Raw genomic sequence first — 18,460 nt, 5'->3', positions numbered from 1 at the left:
CTACCCTACTTATGCATAAAAAACAACCTTTTCCTAGCTCCCATCAGTTCTGAGGAAAGGTCACTGGACCTGAAATGTGAACATATCTCTTCACAGATGCTGGCAGCAGCTTCTGATCTTGTTTTTGAAGTATGAATTGGCATGTTATATTGTGGTTGTTTTGGAGTACTGTGTACAGTTCTGGTCATCCTGCTGTACGAAGGATATTATTAAATTGGAGAGGGTTCAGAAAAGATTTATTAGAAAGTTGCCTGGAATGGAGGGTTTGAGTTATTGGGGAGACTAGATAGGCTGGGGTATTTTTCACCGAGCATAGGAGGTTTCGGGTGACCTTACAGAGGTCTATAAGATCATGAGGGGCATCGGTAAGATGAATAGCAAGGGTCCTTTCTCCAAGGTTTTGATTTCAAAACCAGGGGACATTTTTAAAGTGAGTGGAGAAAGTTTTAAAAAAGGACATGAATGACAACTTTATTGCACAGAGTTCATGTGTGGAATGAACTGCAGAGGAAGCAGTGGATGCAGGTACAGGTACAACATTTAAGAGTCATTTGGATAAGTACTGTACATGATTAGGAACGGTTTGGCGGGATAAGGGCCAAATGTAGGCAAGGGACTAGTTTAGTTTGGGAATATGATCAGTGTGCCCAATATGGACAAAAGAGACTGTTTCCATGCAATATTTATGTCGATTTATACGCAAGTAGAACAAAATGCAGAACAATATAAAGGAATTTTATGTAAGTACAGGGGAAGTTTGTTTGCCATGTCTTTAAAATTACAACAGTCTACAGGATCGCATTCATCAGAATGAGAGTTTATAAGTCGGGAACACGCCGAACTGAAAGCTCTCTCATCAGGGTTCCAAAGTTGGCTCAGCAAAAAAACCAAACCAGGAGAAATCTTAACATTTAAGCCTATGAAAATTGCACATGGTCAATGCTTTTATTTACTTTTATTACTTCAAATTAAATTGGCAGATATTTGTAGACTTTATTTATTCACAGAACATGGGTGTCACTAGCTGCGCCAGCATTTATTTCCATTCCCTAGCCCCCCTTCTTGATCTGCTGCAGTCTATTTACTATAGGTTGACCCACAATGGCATTAAGGAGGGAATTCCAGGATTTTGACCCAATGACAGTGAAGGAACAGTGATATATCTCCAAGTCAGGATGGTGAATGGTTTGGAGGGAACTTGTAGAGGGTGATGTTCCAACGTGCCCTTGTCTATCTAGATGGAAGTAGGCATGTGTTTGGAAGCTGCTATGAATTTTTGATGAAATTCTGTTGTAAATCTTGTCGCTAATACACATTCATATGTTTGTTCTTTAAATTACACCCCTTTGTGGGATTGCATTTGTAAGTACGAACATTAAAAAGTGTTCTAATGAGCATTGCTGGTTGTCAGAATGTCTGTTTGTGGAATGGTGCCAATCAAACACACTGGTTAGTCCTATATCAAGCTTCTTGAATGTTGTTTGAACTGCACTCATCCAGACAAGTGGGGCGTACTCCATCTCATCCCTGACTTTTGTCTTGTACCTTGTAGGTGGTGTAAAAGTTTTGGGTAGTGAGGAGGTGAGTTACTCAGTGCAAGTTTCCTAGACTCTAACATTCTCTTGTAGTTACTGTATTTATGTAACTAATCCAATTCAGTTTCTGGTCAATGATAACCTCCAGGATATTGATTTTGGCAGATTCAATGATGGTCATGCTATTGAATGAGAAATGTGATGGACATATTCACTTCTGTTGCAGACGGTCATTGCCTGGCACCTCTGTGGCACAAATGATATTTGCCATGTGTTACCTCCAACTTGGATATTGTTCAGATCTTGTTGCATTTGAACATGGCCTGCTTCAGTATCTGAATCACAAATGGTGCTGAACATTGTTCAGTCAATGGCGATCATCCCTACTCTGACCTTATGATGAGGGGAAGATCATTGATAAAGTAGCTGAAGATGATTGAACCAAGGACACTACCCAGAGGAATGCCTGCAGAAATATCCTGGAGATGAGATCACGGACTTCTAGCAACCACAGTCATTTTTCTAACTACCAGATATGACTCCAACCAGTGGAGAGTTTTCTGTGATTCTATTGATTCCAGTTTTGCCAGGGCTCCTTGATGTTGTACTCAGTTGAATGCATCCTTGATGGCAAGGTCTATCACTCTCACCTCACTTTTGGAATTCTGTTCTTTTGTCGACATTTGAATTAAAGCTGTAATGAGGTCAGGAGCTGAGTGGCCCTACTGAACCCAAACTGGGTGTCAGTGAGCAGGTTATTGCTGAGCTGGTGCTTAATAGCACTGTTGATGCCACCAATACAGTCAGCTTCTTTGTGCCAGAAAAGAAAAAAAAATCAATAAAGGGCTCCTGAGTAGGACAGAAACAATGCTTCATATATCCTACAAATGTTCTGGCAAAGCAAGGAATTCAGGTGAGTTAAGAGAAATTGTTCAGCAAGAAAATAAGTTCAAAGTTGGAATTTACATGGCTGCAAGTTATAGTCCAACAGGTTTATTTGAAATCACTAGCTTTCAGATAGCTGCTCCTTCATCAGGTGATGTCACCTGCACTGCACTTTCTTACTCTCCATTTTTCATCCCACTCTGCCATCGATCTCAATTATTTGGCAATCATCCTAACATTCAATCAATAGTTAAACTCGCTTGTAGATGTAGCCCATTGTTTTTGTAATACTAAACCTTGCTGAAATTTATATCATCCAAGTAGATTTCATCTACTCTAGGTAAATAACCTGTGAAAATTATAATTCTACCTTGTGTGTCATGATCACTTACATTATTGTTGTCCAGCCCTTAATCTTCTAGATTCTGGCCCTCATGACTTTGTACCTCATGAGGTAGAAGGTGCCTCTCTTACTTCCATCAACCTCTCAAAGTCTGAGATTTTCTAATTAATTCTGATTGAGAAATGAATCTTAACAGTTTCACTGACAAGTTTCATGTGTGCTATGTTACAAAACAAAAATCATTATATTTCATTCATCCTTCCTGATATAATATGCTAAATCTTTTGAGTTAGCTTCTCTCAGATGGTCTTAAATGTGCCTCAGCCTCTCAATTTTCTCGAAGGCCGCAGTCTTAATGGAAATTCATCTCTATGTATGCAAACCTGCAAAAACAATTTAACTCATAGTAACAACCTCACTAGCAGGGAGATTATCATATAGCCCAAAAGACTTATTTGTGATGTTGACAATGGATTTATTGGGTATAATATAAAGCATTCCACTGGTTGAAGTTCTTGAACTACCAACTCAGTGCAATGGTCAACTTGCTGTTGATTAAACAATGCTTTACGCAGCATTTCATCAGGCACCTCATTAATCATTTCAGAGCCTATTGCTGAAAGGATTTTCAGCTGCAGTCTTCACTGTCATGATTTCTATTTTGTCACATCTCTGAACTCACCACTAGCAGGTTCCCCCATCAATCAGAAACTTTGATGCCTCAGATCCACTCCCTATCCATAATTTTGGATATAATAACCCTTGTCTTTACTGAGGACCATTCCAGAAAGACTAAACTTTGTTGCTGAAAAATGTGGCATAAGCTATTTCTATTATAGTCCTTTATAACCATGAAAGGAAGTGGATGCCTGATATAATGTGGGTGTTGGAGTCCAAGAAATGAGACTGCATTATAGTTGAATCTCATTGCAACTGGATGATTACGTACTGTAGTATATTTACTTCCAGCCCGAGAAAGTGATTACTGAAAGGTTAGTGACCCCCTCCCCCAAGTCACCACCTGCACATTTATTCAGTGTGTGCATTTTAAAATGAGGTAACAATGTAGGATTGAGCAGAAGTTTGAAAAGAACAGCATTTCCTTTAAGCAGGAAGAACCAAGTCCCATATGTATTACCATAGCTGTAGCAAATGACAACTTTGTGCAGGTAGAAATAGTGTAAACCCATCACTTTTTTAATCTAATGGGAAGCTATTTGCTTACCGTTTTCAGAGTTATTGCATGAGCATAACTAATGCATCGGGAATAAGTCCCCTGTGCTATAAGCAAATTTGCTGTATATTGATTTGCTTTGTACAAGACTTCCAGTAGAACACCTTTTAAGTATTCATTGCTACTGTAATTGTAGTTTTAAATTTGAATTTATTTTCCTTAACTTCTAATCTTCACCTTTAGAAATCCATCCTCTATCATTTTAAATTCTAGAAGTCAGTAAGTGAAAATTGGAGTGGCACCTATCTTTACATGTATCTGTTTGCATTTATTTTCAGCATTTAGAGAGATACATTACAAAAGCACAACTCCTAACCCAACAACCACAATTTCCATCTGTCCACGTATAGAATACATAATTGAATCATAAATTTCAGTCCCCTGCTGAGACATGGTCACTGGCTGTGGAGGAGTCTTTGTTCTTGAAATAGATGGAGACCCCAGTCTAAGAAGTAGGTAATTTAAACCTCTCTATTATGATTAGCTGCCAATTGTGAGATGCAACAAGTCTGCAGCTGATTCTGGAAATGACAGAATAAAAGTTCAGGACAGCAGTGATCTATACGGTTAAGAGACTCCCATGGTTTCGAAGGGGCCTCAAAGCATTGTGGACCAGAGCACAATTGCCGAAGAACAATTTACAAAATAAATACAACCTCCTACATCACTGATGCTCTGTCAATCGCTGGTGGACAATGTGTTTGTCCGTCCCTGCCTCCCCTTCAGCTGGTGCTCGTTTGTTCAGCAGAGTGTCCTCTGCCAGCCTCTGCTCCCCACGTGATATCAGCAACCTGCTGCCAGTCAAGACTACTAGCACTGTTGACAAATACACACCTTTCAGCTACAGCAGTGGCAACTCTGCTGTAGACCCATTTCCCTCTAACTAATGCTATGGGCAATTTAGAATGGCCAATTCACCTGACCTGCACATCTTTGGATTGTGGGAGGAAACCAGAGCACCCGGAGGAAACCCATGCAGACAACGGGAGAGTGTGTAAACTCCAAACAGTCACCCAAGGTTGGAATTAAACCTGGGTCCCTGGCGCTGTGGGGCAGCAGTGCTAACCACTGAGGCACCATGCCGCCCTGTTGTATAGTTGCGTTAATCCCCCCCTCAAATGAATTGATCAGTGGATCCACAAGTCCTGATGCCCCATCACTGAATCCATTCCTGCTGCACTCCAAAACTGCATGTTTCTTGTGCCAGTCAATTGAAAATTTAAGACTTGCTCCTCTGGACTCTGTTAATAAGCTCAACTAGCAATTAACTGTTAGCATGGAGGCTTCAGAATTCCTCTGCCCACTTTAAAATTTGCATCAGATTTGACAGCGTGGCTGCCAGCCCATCTCTTCAGGATTGAAACTTTCAAGCACACTCATCCTAGCAAATGACTGAAAATCCATGTTATTACAACTACAGAGTTAAAAACAGAAGTTAACTGTGGTGAGAGGGGAGGTGGTCATTAGATTTAGAGACAATGCATGGATGGTGTGGTCAGTAGTGGAGGAACAGTTGCCCAAAACATTTGCAGGTTTTGAAGGAAGAATTGATTGAACGTAGTGTCTAATTTAGGGTGTGGCATAGGCCCTTTGTGGTGTACATGAACACAAAGGCCCTTCAACCAACCACGTTGTAGAACACTACCCAAACTTAAAAGGCATAAAATGATTCTGATTAAAACCATTTTAAAAGAAATCTAGTATTTTGTAGGAATTTATACAAAAAGTAATTTACAATTGTTAAGTGTCAATTGATTAAAATTTCAACAAAACAGACTGATTACTGCACAATAATGTAGACACAAAATAGTTTATTCTTTCAATTATCCTCCTTAATTAAAAATGTCATTGTCAAACATCAAAAATAAAAAAATCAACTGCACATGCAAAGATACAATTTGTACGAGAAATAATATCTTTTTCTCCGATGTAAATGTCAATCAGCTGAAGTCAAAATGTATGCAAGACAGCTAAATCTTTGGGAATAAATCATGTATTATGTTTCAGTCAGTACAATCAACTACTGATGTGATATTTATTGTAAGATTTTTTTCAAAAATAATTTGGTAACGAAGATTTTGTCACAAGGTTTTCTGCCCAACAATGCAAACAGATGGTCCTTAAATCAGAGCATTTACACAAATTTTGTAACTTTTGCATTTACCAAGAGATGGACAACTGCTGAAAATGAAAGACTGTTCCTTTGAACAGAGTGACAACATCAAGACTCTGATCAAATATAGTCCTAATATGAAGATTGAAGCATGACTGAGTTTAAGTGCATTTCTTGCTACAGACATTTCTATTTCCCCATATCTTCCAAAATTGAACAGTGCTAATCATCTGTCTCCAGTCCTTTGTACTGAGACTGCCCGATCTCATTTGGTTTTATGATCCTTATTAGCCATCACAAACAGAGATGAAAGCTTTATGCTTGAATCAATCATATTGTTTAGCTCTGCAATGTCAGACTAGCAAGCTCCTTCTAAAGTCGCTGTAAATTCCAGACAAACCAACTGGTAGGAGTCGTGAGTAAGTTATATTTGCTTCCTTGTATGGATCTATATAACCCCATTCAGCAACTAATGAAGTTGAGAACTTGCTGTTACTTTCCTTGATGCGGTTATATTCTACATATCAAAAATGATTATTGATGAATCCAACTCCAGGCTTGGTAAATCAGTTCACAGCAATACAGATGGCAGCTTCATGGTGCAAAATGTCAAATTGCAAAATCAAGAGTCAAGTGTAGAAATGTTATCCTCAGTTATGAGGAAATTAAGGTGAAATACAACAAATCAAAACAGCCCAAGCTTTCTTTAAATGACTGTTCACCTACAACTAAACTCCATGTAGAATTTGGTTCTTCATGACTGCTTTGCTAAAGCTCGAGCATTTAGGCTGGATCATAAAACTAATCTAAGAAATATTTTATTGAAGAGGTTTGACTTGAGGAATTTGTCACAAAGCAATGAAAAATGTCCCCATTGACATTGATATATGAAGAATCACCTTATTCATTTCCCACCAAAAATACACTACATTGTGTACAACATAATAAATACATTACTAGTTTATATTTTAACTTTTACCACATGCCTCAAAGTGCTGAGTAGTTCAGTCTACCAGATGTAGATGTAAACCTAAAGGTTTAGAATGAGGCTAGTAACCATTAAACTAAGTTGCATTACGACCAACAATAAACTTCAGACAACATAATGATTGAACACTACTGTCGTTTTTACGATTTCTTACAATTTCAAAGCTTTTGAGGCTGAAGAGGAAGTTTTTTCTGTGCAAAGCTTAAACACAATCCATTTAACAGCTATACAAGTTTCAACATGGCCACCAGTTTTAGCTAGCGATACTCTTATACTTTTGAGATAATACCTAAAAATTCTGATTCACTTTTTACTGGTTCCTTGGGTCAAAATAAGCCAGTAATATCAATTATGTACCACCTTGGCACAACTGTTTCAAAGTATTTTCTGCTGTAATACTCAGAATCCTGCCCACAGGGTTGTGATCTGTGTATGTATTATAATCAGTTTAAACAATATGTTCCAGATACTTTTAACCTGGTACAGTTTTACTGGAAAATTCAGTCACAATAAAGTGAACTGGGCAGGTGAATATATGCTTATACAGTAAAGGCAATTCAAAACCTGCCTGACGATTTAATTTGACTGCTATAGGTAGATATGTTTGATGGATTTTCTTCTAAATAGGAAACAGTAACATTTAAGAGGTCAAAAATAATATCAATCGTCATATCGCAGTTCTACTGAATTTTCTCAAAGTATGTTAATGTAATCTGTAAGTCTTTTTTAAACATAAAAGATTTCTGGCAGAGAAAAGGTTATTTCCAAATGGTATGCTTCAGGCAGCCTAGGGGAAAATACACTGTCTCTTTCACATACTCAGTCTGAAATCAAATGCAGTGGAAACTATTTCTTCACAGTTCAGAAACAGCAACATAACAGTTCAACAAGATTTAACTAGTTTTCTTATCAGACAAGCTCACAAATATTAAACAGATTCTGTTTCCATCTTCCACCATATCTCAATAATCAATCACGTATCAGTTTTAAGCATAAATTGGTCCGAATGATGTTTAATGTTTACAAAATTCTATGCAGAGTAAGCTGGATTTGCACACCTGTGCATCTTCAGTTTAGCAAAACAAACTAGGCAGTAGATGCAGTTTCCACAGTTGTTGTAAAATTGACTATACATGGAACAGATGAAATCTAAGACTGAAAGGAGGAAAAATAGATTAGTAATTGCAGGTCACAATGGCAAGATAATCCAAATACATACTGATGCAATTTTTAATTGGTTAATTAACAGTAGATTAGGGATAAAATTTGAATTTCATGAGGAATTCTACCAATAGAGATGTTTTATTTTAACTTGTAAGGTTACATTATTTTTCAAATGGAATCTGAAGGAGGATCATTGGGCTGAAACGTTAACTGTTTCCTCCCCACAGTTGTTACCAGACCTGCTGAGTTTCTCCAGCTATTTGTTTTTGTCTAGACAGATGTTGACTTTGAAAAACATTCAAAAGTGTAATTTCAAATTTAATGTGTCATTCAATTACAAAAGGTCTTGACTGGCCCCAGCTTTTATGATATGAATGCCACAAGACAGGATTTTGAACTGACCTTAGCACCCAACTCATTTAGAAAGTGACTTTCAATTGCTGGAGGTCACATGAAGAAACCAGCATATTTTCTGTTTTTTTTTAAACAGAAATCCACAAAGAATCCACCAAACCAGGGCAGACAGATAAATTCATAGAATCTCTACAGTGTGGAAACAGGCCATTTGGCCCAACAAGTCCATACCGACCCTCTGAAGGGTATCCCATCCAGACCCATTCTCCTACCCTATTACTCTACATCTCCCCTATTACTCTACATCTCCCCTGACTAATGCACCTGACCTACACATCTCCCAATACTATGGGAAATTTTGCATGGCAAATTCACCTACCTGCACATCTTGGGATTGTGGGAGGAAACCAGAGCATCCAGAACAACTCATGCAGACACAGGGAAAATGTGTAAATGCCACGCTGACAGTCACCTGAGGAATCGAACCCAGGTCTTTGGCACTGTGAGGCAGCAGTGCTAACCACTGAGCCAACATGCCATCCCTAACCATTGAGATATTTAGAAGGCATATGAAATACTTGCCTTTGCTGGTTGAGGCACATAATACTACAGCAGAGGGGTTACACTACAACAGTAGTGTTCTGAAGTTAACAAAGGAAATTACATAGGCATGAAGACAGATTTGGCCCAAATAGATTGGTCAGGAAAACTAAAAGACAGAATGAGAAGTGGCAGATGTTTAAGGAGCTACTCAATTTCTCACAACTAAGTGAGGAAGAAAGATGGTAAAGATGGGGTGGGGGGGAGGGTGGCTAAACAAGGTGATCAAGGACAATATAAAGTCAAAAAATAAAGTATATCATAATGCAAAGGCCAGAGGTATGCTGGAATACTGGGAAACTTTCAAACATAAACAAAGGGATACTAAAATATTAATAAAAAGAGCTAAAGGAAATTATGAAAGAAGTTGAAACTTTATTGCTGGAACAAATTGCGGTCCTTGAAGAAGGGGGCCATCTGTGTTGTACGTATTTTGAACTGGTCCTCCTGGGAGCAGATGCGGCGGAGACGAAGGAATTGGAAATTATGAAAGAAAACTAGCCCAAAATATCAAAAAAGATAGCAAAAGCTTCGATAGGTATATAAAAGGGAAGAGTGTCGCTAAGGTGAACGTTGGTCCCTTGGAAGATGAAACCGAAGAGTTAGTAGAGGGGAACACTGAAATGGCAGAGATGCTAAATCAATACTTTGCCTCAGTTTTCACGGTGGAGGACAATAGGACCGTGAGGCTATAGAAAGGGTAGAACTTGGAACAATCAACATCAATAGGGAAAAGGTACTCAGTAAACTATTAGGATTGAGGGCAGAGAAGTCTGCTGAGCCTGATGCCTACATCGTACAGTATTAAAAGAAAATGGTGACAAGAGATACTGGATCCATTGGTTACAACATCCCAAAATTCTCTGAACATGGGATAGATTCCAGTGGATTGGAAAAATGTTAATGTAATGCTCTTATTCAAAAAGGGAGGGAGGCAAAAATGTGGGAAATTATAGACCAGTTAGTTTAACATCTGCTATGGGAAACTGTTAGAATCAGTTATTAAGGAAGCAGTATCAGGACATTTGGAAAGTCAGAAACCTATCCAGAGTCAGCATGGTTTTATGAAGGGCAAATCATATTTGACTAATTTGCTAGAGATCTTCAAAGATGTAACAAGTAAAGGGGATAATGCTGATCCTGTAGATGTAACATATCTGGACGTCCAGAAGACATTTGAGAAGTTGCCACACAAAAGGTTAATTCATAAGGTTGGATTGTATGGGATTAGGGATAATTAATTAACTTGGATAGATGACTGGCTGATAGACAGAAGACAGAGTCAGGATTTTTTTTTGTCTGGATGGTAAGTTGTAACTAGTGGGGTGTCACAGGGTTTGGTCCTTGGACCCCATCTACTTACAATCTACATTAACAACTTATATACATGGATAGAAGGCTCTGTAGCCAAATCTACAGTTGACACAAGAATAGGCAGGATGGTAAATTGCAACGAGGAAATAAGAACCTTACAAGAGGTGCAATAACTAAAGCATAGATGTAAGCTAAGAGGGAGAAGGCAAAAAGGAGATTTGAGGACAATTTTTTTTCACCCAGTGCTAGGTGTCTGAAATGCACTGCCTGAAAGGGCTGTTGGGTCAGAAACTCTTAACATTTAAGCAATACATTAATTAGAAAATCACTTGTTGCCATCAATTCCAGGGTTATAGGCCAAAACTGGAAAATGGGCTTAATATAATCAGATCTGTATGACTGGCACAAACACAATGGACCAAATGGCCCCTTCAATGCTGTAATATTTATACATATATGCATTTTAAGTGATAATGATAGAAACACCATTAGTGGTCATATATACTATCATTTCACAAGTAAATTGTGAAGGCATTTTTCAGCACAATATTCCTTTTGACAAGAATGCTTTTAAGTTAAAGGATGTTCAATTTATTCAAAAACCTTTAATACTGTGAAATATCCATGTACTGCATCTCAGTATCAAATATTGCCATAAGATTCATTAATTATTCCAATAGAATAAAAACCATTTTTGATTAACAACATTACCTCCCCAAATATGCCAAGTCTGCTATCTGGTTGTGGTAGCTTCCCTCCTATTGGAATTCGTTCCCAGAGCTGCAGCAATTGTTCCCCAACCTGTGGCTCCAATTCCTGTACATAAGTACAAAGAAAGTCTATTCTCTTGATATTTTAAACCATATGTTATCTGGAGCAGTAGATAAACTTATTTTCAAAAATACTGCGAGGCAGGTAGAGAATATTTGAATACAATCAGAATCAACATCACATTCACCATCCAAACTCCACAAACATTGTGCTCCTAAGTTACAAACACACACTGGTGAGCAATAGGTTATTCTCATACTTGGAAACTTCCACCTCAGAAAAAAATGCTGGCAACAGTCTGTAGAGAGTCAGAAACAATTCACATTTCAAGTCAAAGAATTGTGAAAAGTTAGAAATGAAATCAGTTTTAACCAGGTGAAATGGAGAAGGGTGCAAGAACAACAAAAGGGAAGATCCATGATTGGCAGGAAAACAGATTAGATTAAAGTAAAACAAATGGGTTGCTAACATCAGACAAGAAAAGCGGGTGGTAATAGTTCCATGGCATACCTCAGCCAATCACCCTTTTGTCTCTGATATACATCGTTGTGTTCATATGGACTGTGGCATTCTTGCATTCTTCGGCAAGAAGTCTTTTTTCAGCAATAATCAAATAATGTACTACCAAGGTGATCCACTTGTTTTGTGAATCAAGTTAGCTGTGTAGCATATGGGTAGTTCGCTTCCCAAAATTATACTGAATATATTTTTCACCTTTTAGGTTAAGATTAATGACAAGCTTAGTTGTCATGTACTTCTGCTAACAGTCAAAATAACAACTATTTAAGCAAAGTCATTGTGATCCAACAGCATTCATCTTAAATTATGCTTTCATGATTTCAAAACAACTGCTCCAACAGAAAATATTTCAACTTTTATTGGAAGGTAGGAGATCTCAATAATTTCTCCTCTCAGTACTATAATCAAGTAAATATTACATTACATGATATAGCAAATGTAAATATTTTTGAAGTATCTTTGCTATTGGATAAATTACAAAAGAAATACTTCAATGATTAGAAATCTGACAAACAATATATATTTTCAGTTCAAATTTGAGTTATGAATATTATAAAAGACTGAAGTTATACATGAACCTTACAATAAACTCAAGAATATGTTATAAGATGGAAACTAAATGCCACGAATGGCTTCACACAGCCCAGCTGCCTTTTCAATCATGATGTGCAGATGGACCAAAATATTGACAGCCTCAACAAAAAGGGGCAATGCAGCATATTTAGAAAGAATCCAACCTAAAATTGAAGTCTGCAGCAAAGCTCTGTTCATTTACAGAATTGCAAAAATGGCAACAGTCCACCACTAACATGAAATTTTCAAAAAATGTGATCTGAAATTTAAGAAACAAAGTAAAGGAAAATACAGCAGTGTACCAGTATGACTGGCATCAAGCTCATGCTTATTCAGGTGCAACTCCAGTGAATAGAACATTTATTCAATAGTAAGTTAAGCAACTTCTAAGCCATCAAATTGTGCAACCAGTTAAAACCAGAAAACATGGAAACACAGATCAGAGAAAATGTGTCAAAGTTAATCTGAAGAACACACTAAAGCATTGTGACACTTAAGAAATACAGCCAAATATTGTGCAATCTGAAAACTTATCCTACAGAATAGCACAGGACACTGAGAAACTAACAGTTTTAGCAACAAAAATGTGCATCACTACAGAATAGGTGACCAGATCACTAGCAGTTATCAAATGCATATAAATAACATCAGCCATTATGACATATAATTATTACAATATTCCTACAACCAAGCAATTTTTTTTAAACCTATGTTAGATTAGATTAGATTCCCTACAGTGTGGAAACAGGCCCATCGGCCCAACAAGTCCACACTGACCCTCCGAAGAGCAACCCACCCAGACCCATTCCCCTACACCTAACACTATGGGCAATTTAGAATGGCCAATTCACCTGACCTGCACATCTTTGGATTGTGGTAGGAAACCGGAGCACCCAAAGGAAACCCACGCAGACACGGTGAGAATGTGCAAACTCCACACAGACAGTTGCCCGAGGCAGGAATTGAACCCGGGTCACTGGCGCTGCGAGGCAGCAGTGCTAACCACTGAGCCGCCGTGTGTTGTGAATATTACTGCAGCTGGAAAAATATCTCAAATCACCCTACATTATTTTACAGCACTTAGACGTTCAAATACAGAGTTGAGTGTGTTGTTGGAAAAGCACAGCAGTTCAGCCAGAGCCCTTCTTCATGATTTTCCTGCTCCTTGGATGCTGCCTGACCCGCAACACACTCTCAACTCTGATCTCCAGCATCTGCAGACCTCACTGTCCCCTGTTCAAATACTGACCAGAGCATCAATAACCACCTCAGTTCTTAAAGCACTGGTGTACACTTCAAATTCAATTTATTGATCAAATTAAACTATTTTCTTTCCATTACTAACTGTTAAATATACAAGATTTAAACAGAATAAAAATTGTTTTTTCAGCAATTTTTGTTCTTATTTGATTTCCAACATCTGCAGTTTTTTTTTGTTTAGTGAATAAAAATTGAGTATGTCTTAGAAATAAAAAATCATTCCAATGCAAAAATTGAAACGGATATGGAAATACAGTACTACATAACTTCTTACAATTCTTCTCTAATAAAAATATATTGGACATATATTGAAAGGTAAATTATATACCTGTCCATCTCTGCTTATCTGGACTTTCTTATTATCATTCCATGGGTTCAACAGATGGTGGGCATATTGGAAAGGAAGGCTTTCCTTTCTTATCCATTCAACTCGGAACACTCCTCCTAGCCCAGCAGACCCCCATTCCTGGCTTCTCTCCCGCCCAATCTCTGAAATCATTCTGGCAAAGCCCTAAAGGAAACAGTAATTTTTAATTAATTAGAAATCAATTTTAACTTTACAAATTACACAGTTTCACAGATCAATTCAAATCCAAATTATGGATGTCTTAATGTTTCAGATGGCACAGTTACTCTCAAGTCATGTAGACTGAACACTTGGGTTACACATTCAGTGAAATCTTATTGCCACATATTACTTCTGATAGTTTGACTCTTAGTTCTTTATCCATCAACCCAATTCCCACTTTATTTCTAAAGAACCCAGTAAGAACTTTCAGACATTGGCTATCATTAAAGCGGTCTCCAATTTCTAGCCACATAATACACTAAAGCTTAAGTTTTTATAAAGCTCAAATGCAAGGCTTGATTACTGCCTCTATATTTGGAATGCTTTTATTAAAAAAAAATTAGCTCTGACACATCTCAAACAAAAAGGCTGATTTGATAAGACTATCTATCTAGCTACCAGCTCTGAAACTTAACTGAATTCACGTGACTACAATTGAGCAAAATAGACTGGAACAGCTACTTCTGGGTAAATCTACGGCAGAACAGTGAAGGGATTGATCAAAATGGAACTGGCCTAACAAGTTCTCTTTAGAATGAAATATAGGAGCAACAAGTCATAGAACCCTGGATGTCTAAGAATATTCAGGACTGGATAAGGAGGAAAAGAGAAGCATTTAACAGGTACAAAGAAGAAAATCGCAATATCACTTCATTAATACTGTAATAATATTCATCACTTCACTGGCATTCTAAAAATGCTTGTTATCCAGGATACTCAGGTCGGTTGATGTATAAATTGCTATTTATAAGGTCAGAAGTGGAGATGTTTGTCAATGATTATACAATGTTCAGCACCATTGGACACTCCTCCGATACTAAAGCAGTCATGTCCAAATGCAACAAATCCCGGACAATATCCAGGCTTGAGCTGAAATGTGGCAAGTAATATTCATGCCAGATACATGCTAGACAATGTCTCACTGGAGATGGTCAATCAAAATATCTCATCAATCCTTCACTGTCACTGGGTCAAATTCCTGGAATTTCCTCCCTAATGGCACTGTGGGTCAACCCACAGGAGGTGGACTGCAGTGGTTCAAGAAGGCAGCTCACCACCACCTTCTCAAGGGCAACTAGGGACAGGCAAGAAATGCTGGCCAGCCAGCCATGCCCACATCCCACAAAAAATAAAATAAAGTCTAACCAGCACTCCTACACATGATACCATCATTGAATCTCCTATCATCATCCTGGGGTTGCTACCCATGTTTCAGATGACACAATTACTCTCAAGTCTTGTGGAGTGAACACTTGGGTTACACATTCGGTGGAGTAGAAACAAAAGCAGGTCAGGGGTTTGGAATACTGCAGCAAGTAGCTCACCTCTTGACAACCCAAAGCCTCTATACCATCTACAAGGCACAAATCATGCACCCCACAAACCTGTGAGAGAGCAGATCAACAATATTCAAATACCTGACACCAACCATGACAAAGCAGTGCACTTATTTGGTACCACATCCACAAATATCCAGTCACTCCACCACAAACATTCAGACACTCTACCCCCATCACAAACAATAAGAGTCCCAGTACTGATCCCTGTGGTATGCCACTGGACAAGCCTCTACCCCCACTTTGTCTCCTGACACTAAGCCAGTTTTGGATCTAACTTGTTTAATTACCCTGAATCCCCTGTGCTTTTATCCTCTTTATCAGTGTCCAGTCTCAAAGGCTTTGCTGAAATCCACATTAATCTTCTTCAACTACACTGCTCTCATCTACACATCATCACCTGCTCAAAAAATTCAAATTTGGGAGGCAATGACTTCTCCCTGACAAACCGTGCTGACTATCCCTAATCAAACCTTGCCTCACAATAATGAGATTCTTTTCTCCAGAATCTTCTCCCTCTAGTTTCCCTATCAATGGTGTGAAACTCACTGGTCTGTAATTCCCTGGCTGAAAAAGTGGAACATTAGTTGTCCTCCAATCTTCTGGCACTTCCCCTTTAAGTTTACGCTCACACTTTCTATACTCCACTATGGCCTCCAATTTTTTTTTTTGAAAAAACACACATGGAACATGGGCATTGTTGGCTAAGCAATTATTTATTGCCCATTCCTAATTGCCCCTGAGAAGATGGTGGGGAACTCCTGCCTTGGACTGCTGACTGACCTCCAAAAAGCAAACAAACTTCTTTAGCAAGGTATTATTCCAGCTAGTGAAGAATTACTCCAGATTCTGTTTTACTCAGGCTCCTTAATGCCACACCTGGTCAAAAGCTGCCTCAATGTTGAGGGCAAGTGTGACTGTCTTATCTCTAGAATTCAGCTCTCTTGTCCATGTTTATATCAAGGCTGCAAACAGTTGTCTGGACAGAACCCAAAACATCATCACCTGATAAAGGAGCAGCACTCCAAAAGCTAACACTTCCAAATAAAGCTGTTGGACTATAACCTGGTGTTGAGATTTTTAACTTTGTATAACCCAGTCCAACACCGGCACCTCCAAAACATCATTAAGCAAGTTATTCATGAGTATATTCTTCATTATAGCACAATCAACAAGACCATCCAAAACATTGCAGCTGGGGGTGTTGACTTGGGGGACACTAGCTTAGTGATAATGTCGCTAGATTACTGCTCGAGAGACCCAGGCTAACGCTCTGGGGACATGGGAAGTGGGATTTAAATTCATTAAGAAATCTAAAATTTAAAGTTAGTCTCAGCAATGGTGGGTCTGTGGTGAAACGGTTAAAAATTATGTCCCAATACATGTGTGAAACGCTCTGGGGACATGGGAAGTGGGATTTAAATTCATTAAGAAATCTAAAATTTAAAGTTAGTCTCAGCAATGGTGGGTCTGACCATTATTGATTGTTGTAAAAACCTATCTGGTCCACTAACATCCTTTGGGAAGAAAATCTGCTCCCCATACCTGGTCTGGCCTACAAACAACTCTCGACCCAATTTTAAAGGCCCTCTGAAATGGCCTAGCCAGCTATAAGGTTTGAAAGCAATTTGGGGTGCCTCTATCACATAAAATAAAAAGGAAAAACAATTATTGCACAATGTAGTATTTTCACAAGTACAATGAAGCTGAAGCAACAAAGGATTTAATATATTGAAATTTCAACCCAAGGAACAATAAGTGAAACACACAATTCACAACCAGTTGTTGTTTGTTAAGGACCTAAGATGCTTGATTCAAGAAATTAAGAAGAGGATTTAAGAGAATATTACAGAAAACACAGAGCATTTCTTCACTAGCAACGTAAAGAGAATAAATATACAGCTGTTGAATATTTCCATTGATTTTTTTTACCTGGAAGTGCCCTGATCCTTGCACAGAAAATACTAGATACACAATGCTGCTTTCCCAAAATGCACGGTTTAGTTTACGTTCATTGCTGGGTGTAGTGGACCAGATTCCTTTTTGTTGAGAAATCTCAAGATTACGAAGATTGCTGCTCTTCAAAATGAAAAATCGTACTGGTACATTTGGCCTCGGCGATGGAGATTTAGAGCCCTAAAAAAAAAAGCAATACCACTCTTATTTTTAAAATCTTTTTGCATCTTGTTCTAAAATCTCTTCAAATTCTTGGCTGGAGATGACCTGAATCATATCTCAGAAGTTTTCCAGTATTTGCCAAAGTAGATTGGCTGACAAGAGTCAAAAATCTTTCATCCCAGACAATCAGAATCGTAACACTCAAACATTTTACTCACGAAGTACTCAACCCATTTAGCTACAAAGCTGTCTGAACCAAATTGCAGTAGTACACCATTAAATTGAGAACACTAAAACTGCAAAGAACAGAGCTCCTAGGAAAGCTTGCAACCTGTAAACAAAAGTTATATTGTATTGTACTGTGAAAATAATTTAAGTATGAGAAGGGTTATAATCCCAGCTGATCTTATTACAGGACAAATCAGATCCCAGTCTGAACCCTGCTTTGATAGATCCTTTTTTGGTTTAATGAGATGGTCTTGAAACATAATTATGCAGTGCTGCAGACTTGGTTCTAACAATTAAACAAACTTTTTATACAAATGGTATGAAGATAGAAGACAAATCAAGATTTTAAATATAACAAGTTTAAAGATGTGAAAACACATGGTAAAATACAATCCTACAAACATCCTTTCACAGTACTCAGACACCAAAAAGAATTCCCTTCTCCACCATATTTACACAGCTTAAATAAATTGATGCTTCAACTATTAGTGTCAAGAATTTGATAGCCTTTCCTGTGCAATTGAACGTAGACTTTCTCAGCTTCAAATAATACCTT

General features: G+C 38.1%; 1 protein-coding gene across 5 annotated transcripts in view; it reads right to left on the bottom strand.

The window, feature by feature from the left end:
* Nucleotides 1-5,839: 5,839 nt before the first annotated feature.
* LOC122560254 (3'-5' RNA helicase YTHDC2) overlaps nt 5,840-18,460 on the bottom strand; it is a 143,966-nt gene continuing 131,345 nt past the window's right edge. For all 5 annotated transcript variants that reach the window (XM_043710759.1, XM_043710748.1, XM_043710768.1 and 2 more), the window contains exons 28-31: nt 17,491-17,694; nt 13,982-14,164; nt 11,242-11,346; nt 5,840-8,253 (exon numbers count right to left, since the gene is read on the bottom strand). In XM_043710759.1, the coding sequence (XP_043566694.1) occupies nt 8,248-8,253; nt 11,242-11,346; nt 13,982-14,164; nt 17,491-17,694 (498 nt within the window). In that variant the 3' untranslated portion in view covers nt 5,840-8,247. The remainder of the gene's footprint in view (nt 8,254-11,241; nt 11,347-13,981; nt 14,165-17,490; nt 17,695-18,460) is intronic.

This window comes from Chiloscyllium plagiosum, chromosome 2 (assembly GCF_004010195.1).
Source record: "Chiloscyllium plagiosum isolate BGI_BamShark_2017 chromosome 2, ASM401019v2, whole genome shotgun sequence".
NCBI lineage: Eukaryota > Metazoa > Chordata > Chondrichthyes > Orectolobiformes > Hemiscylliidae > Chiloscyllium > Chiloscyllium plagiosum.
Note: the sequence above shows the minus strand (reverse complement) of the source record. Positions and strands in the feature narration are given on the sequence as shown.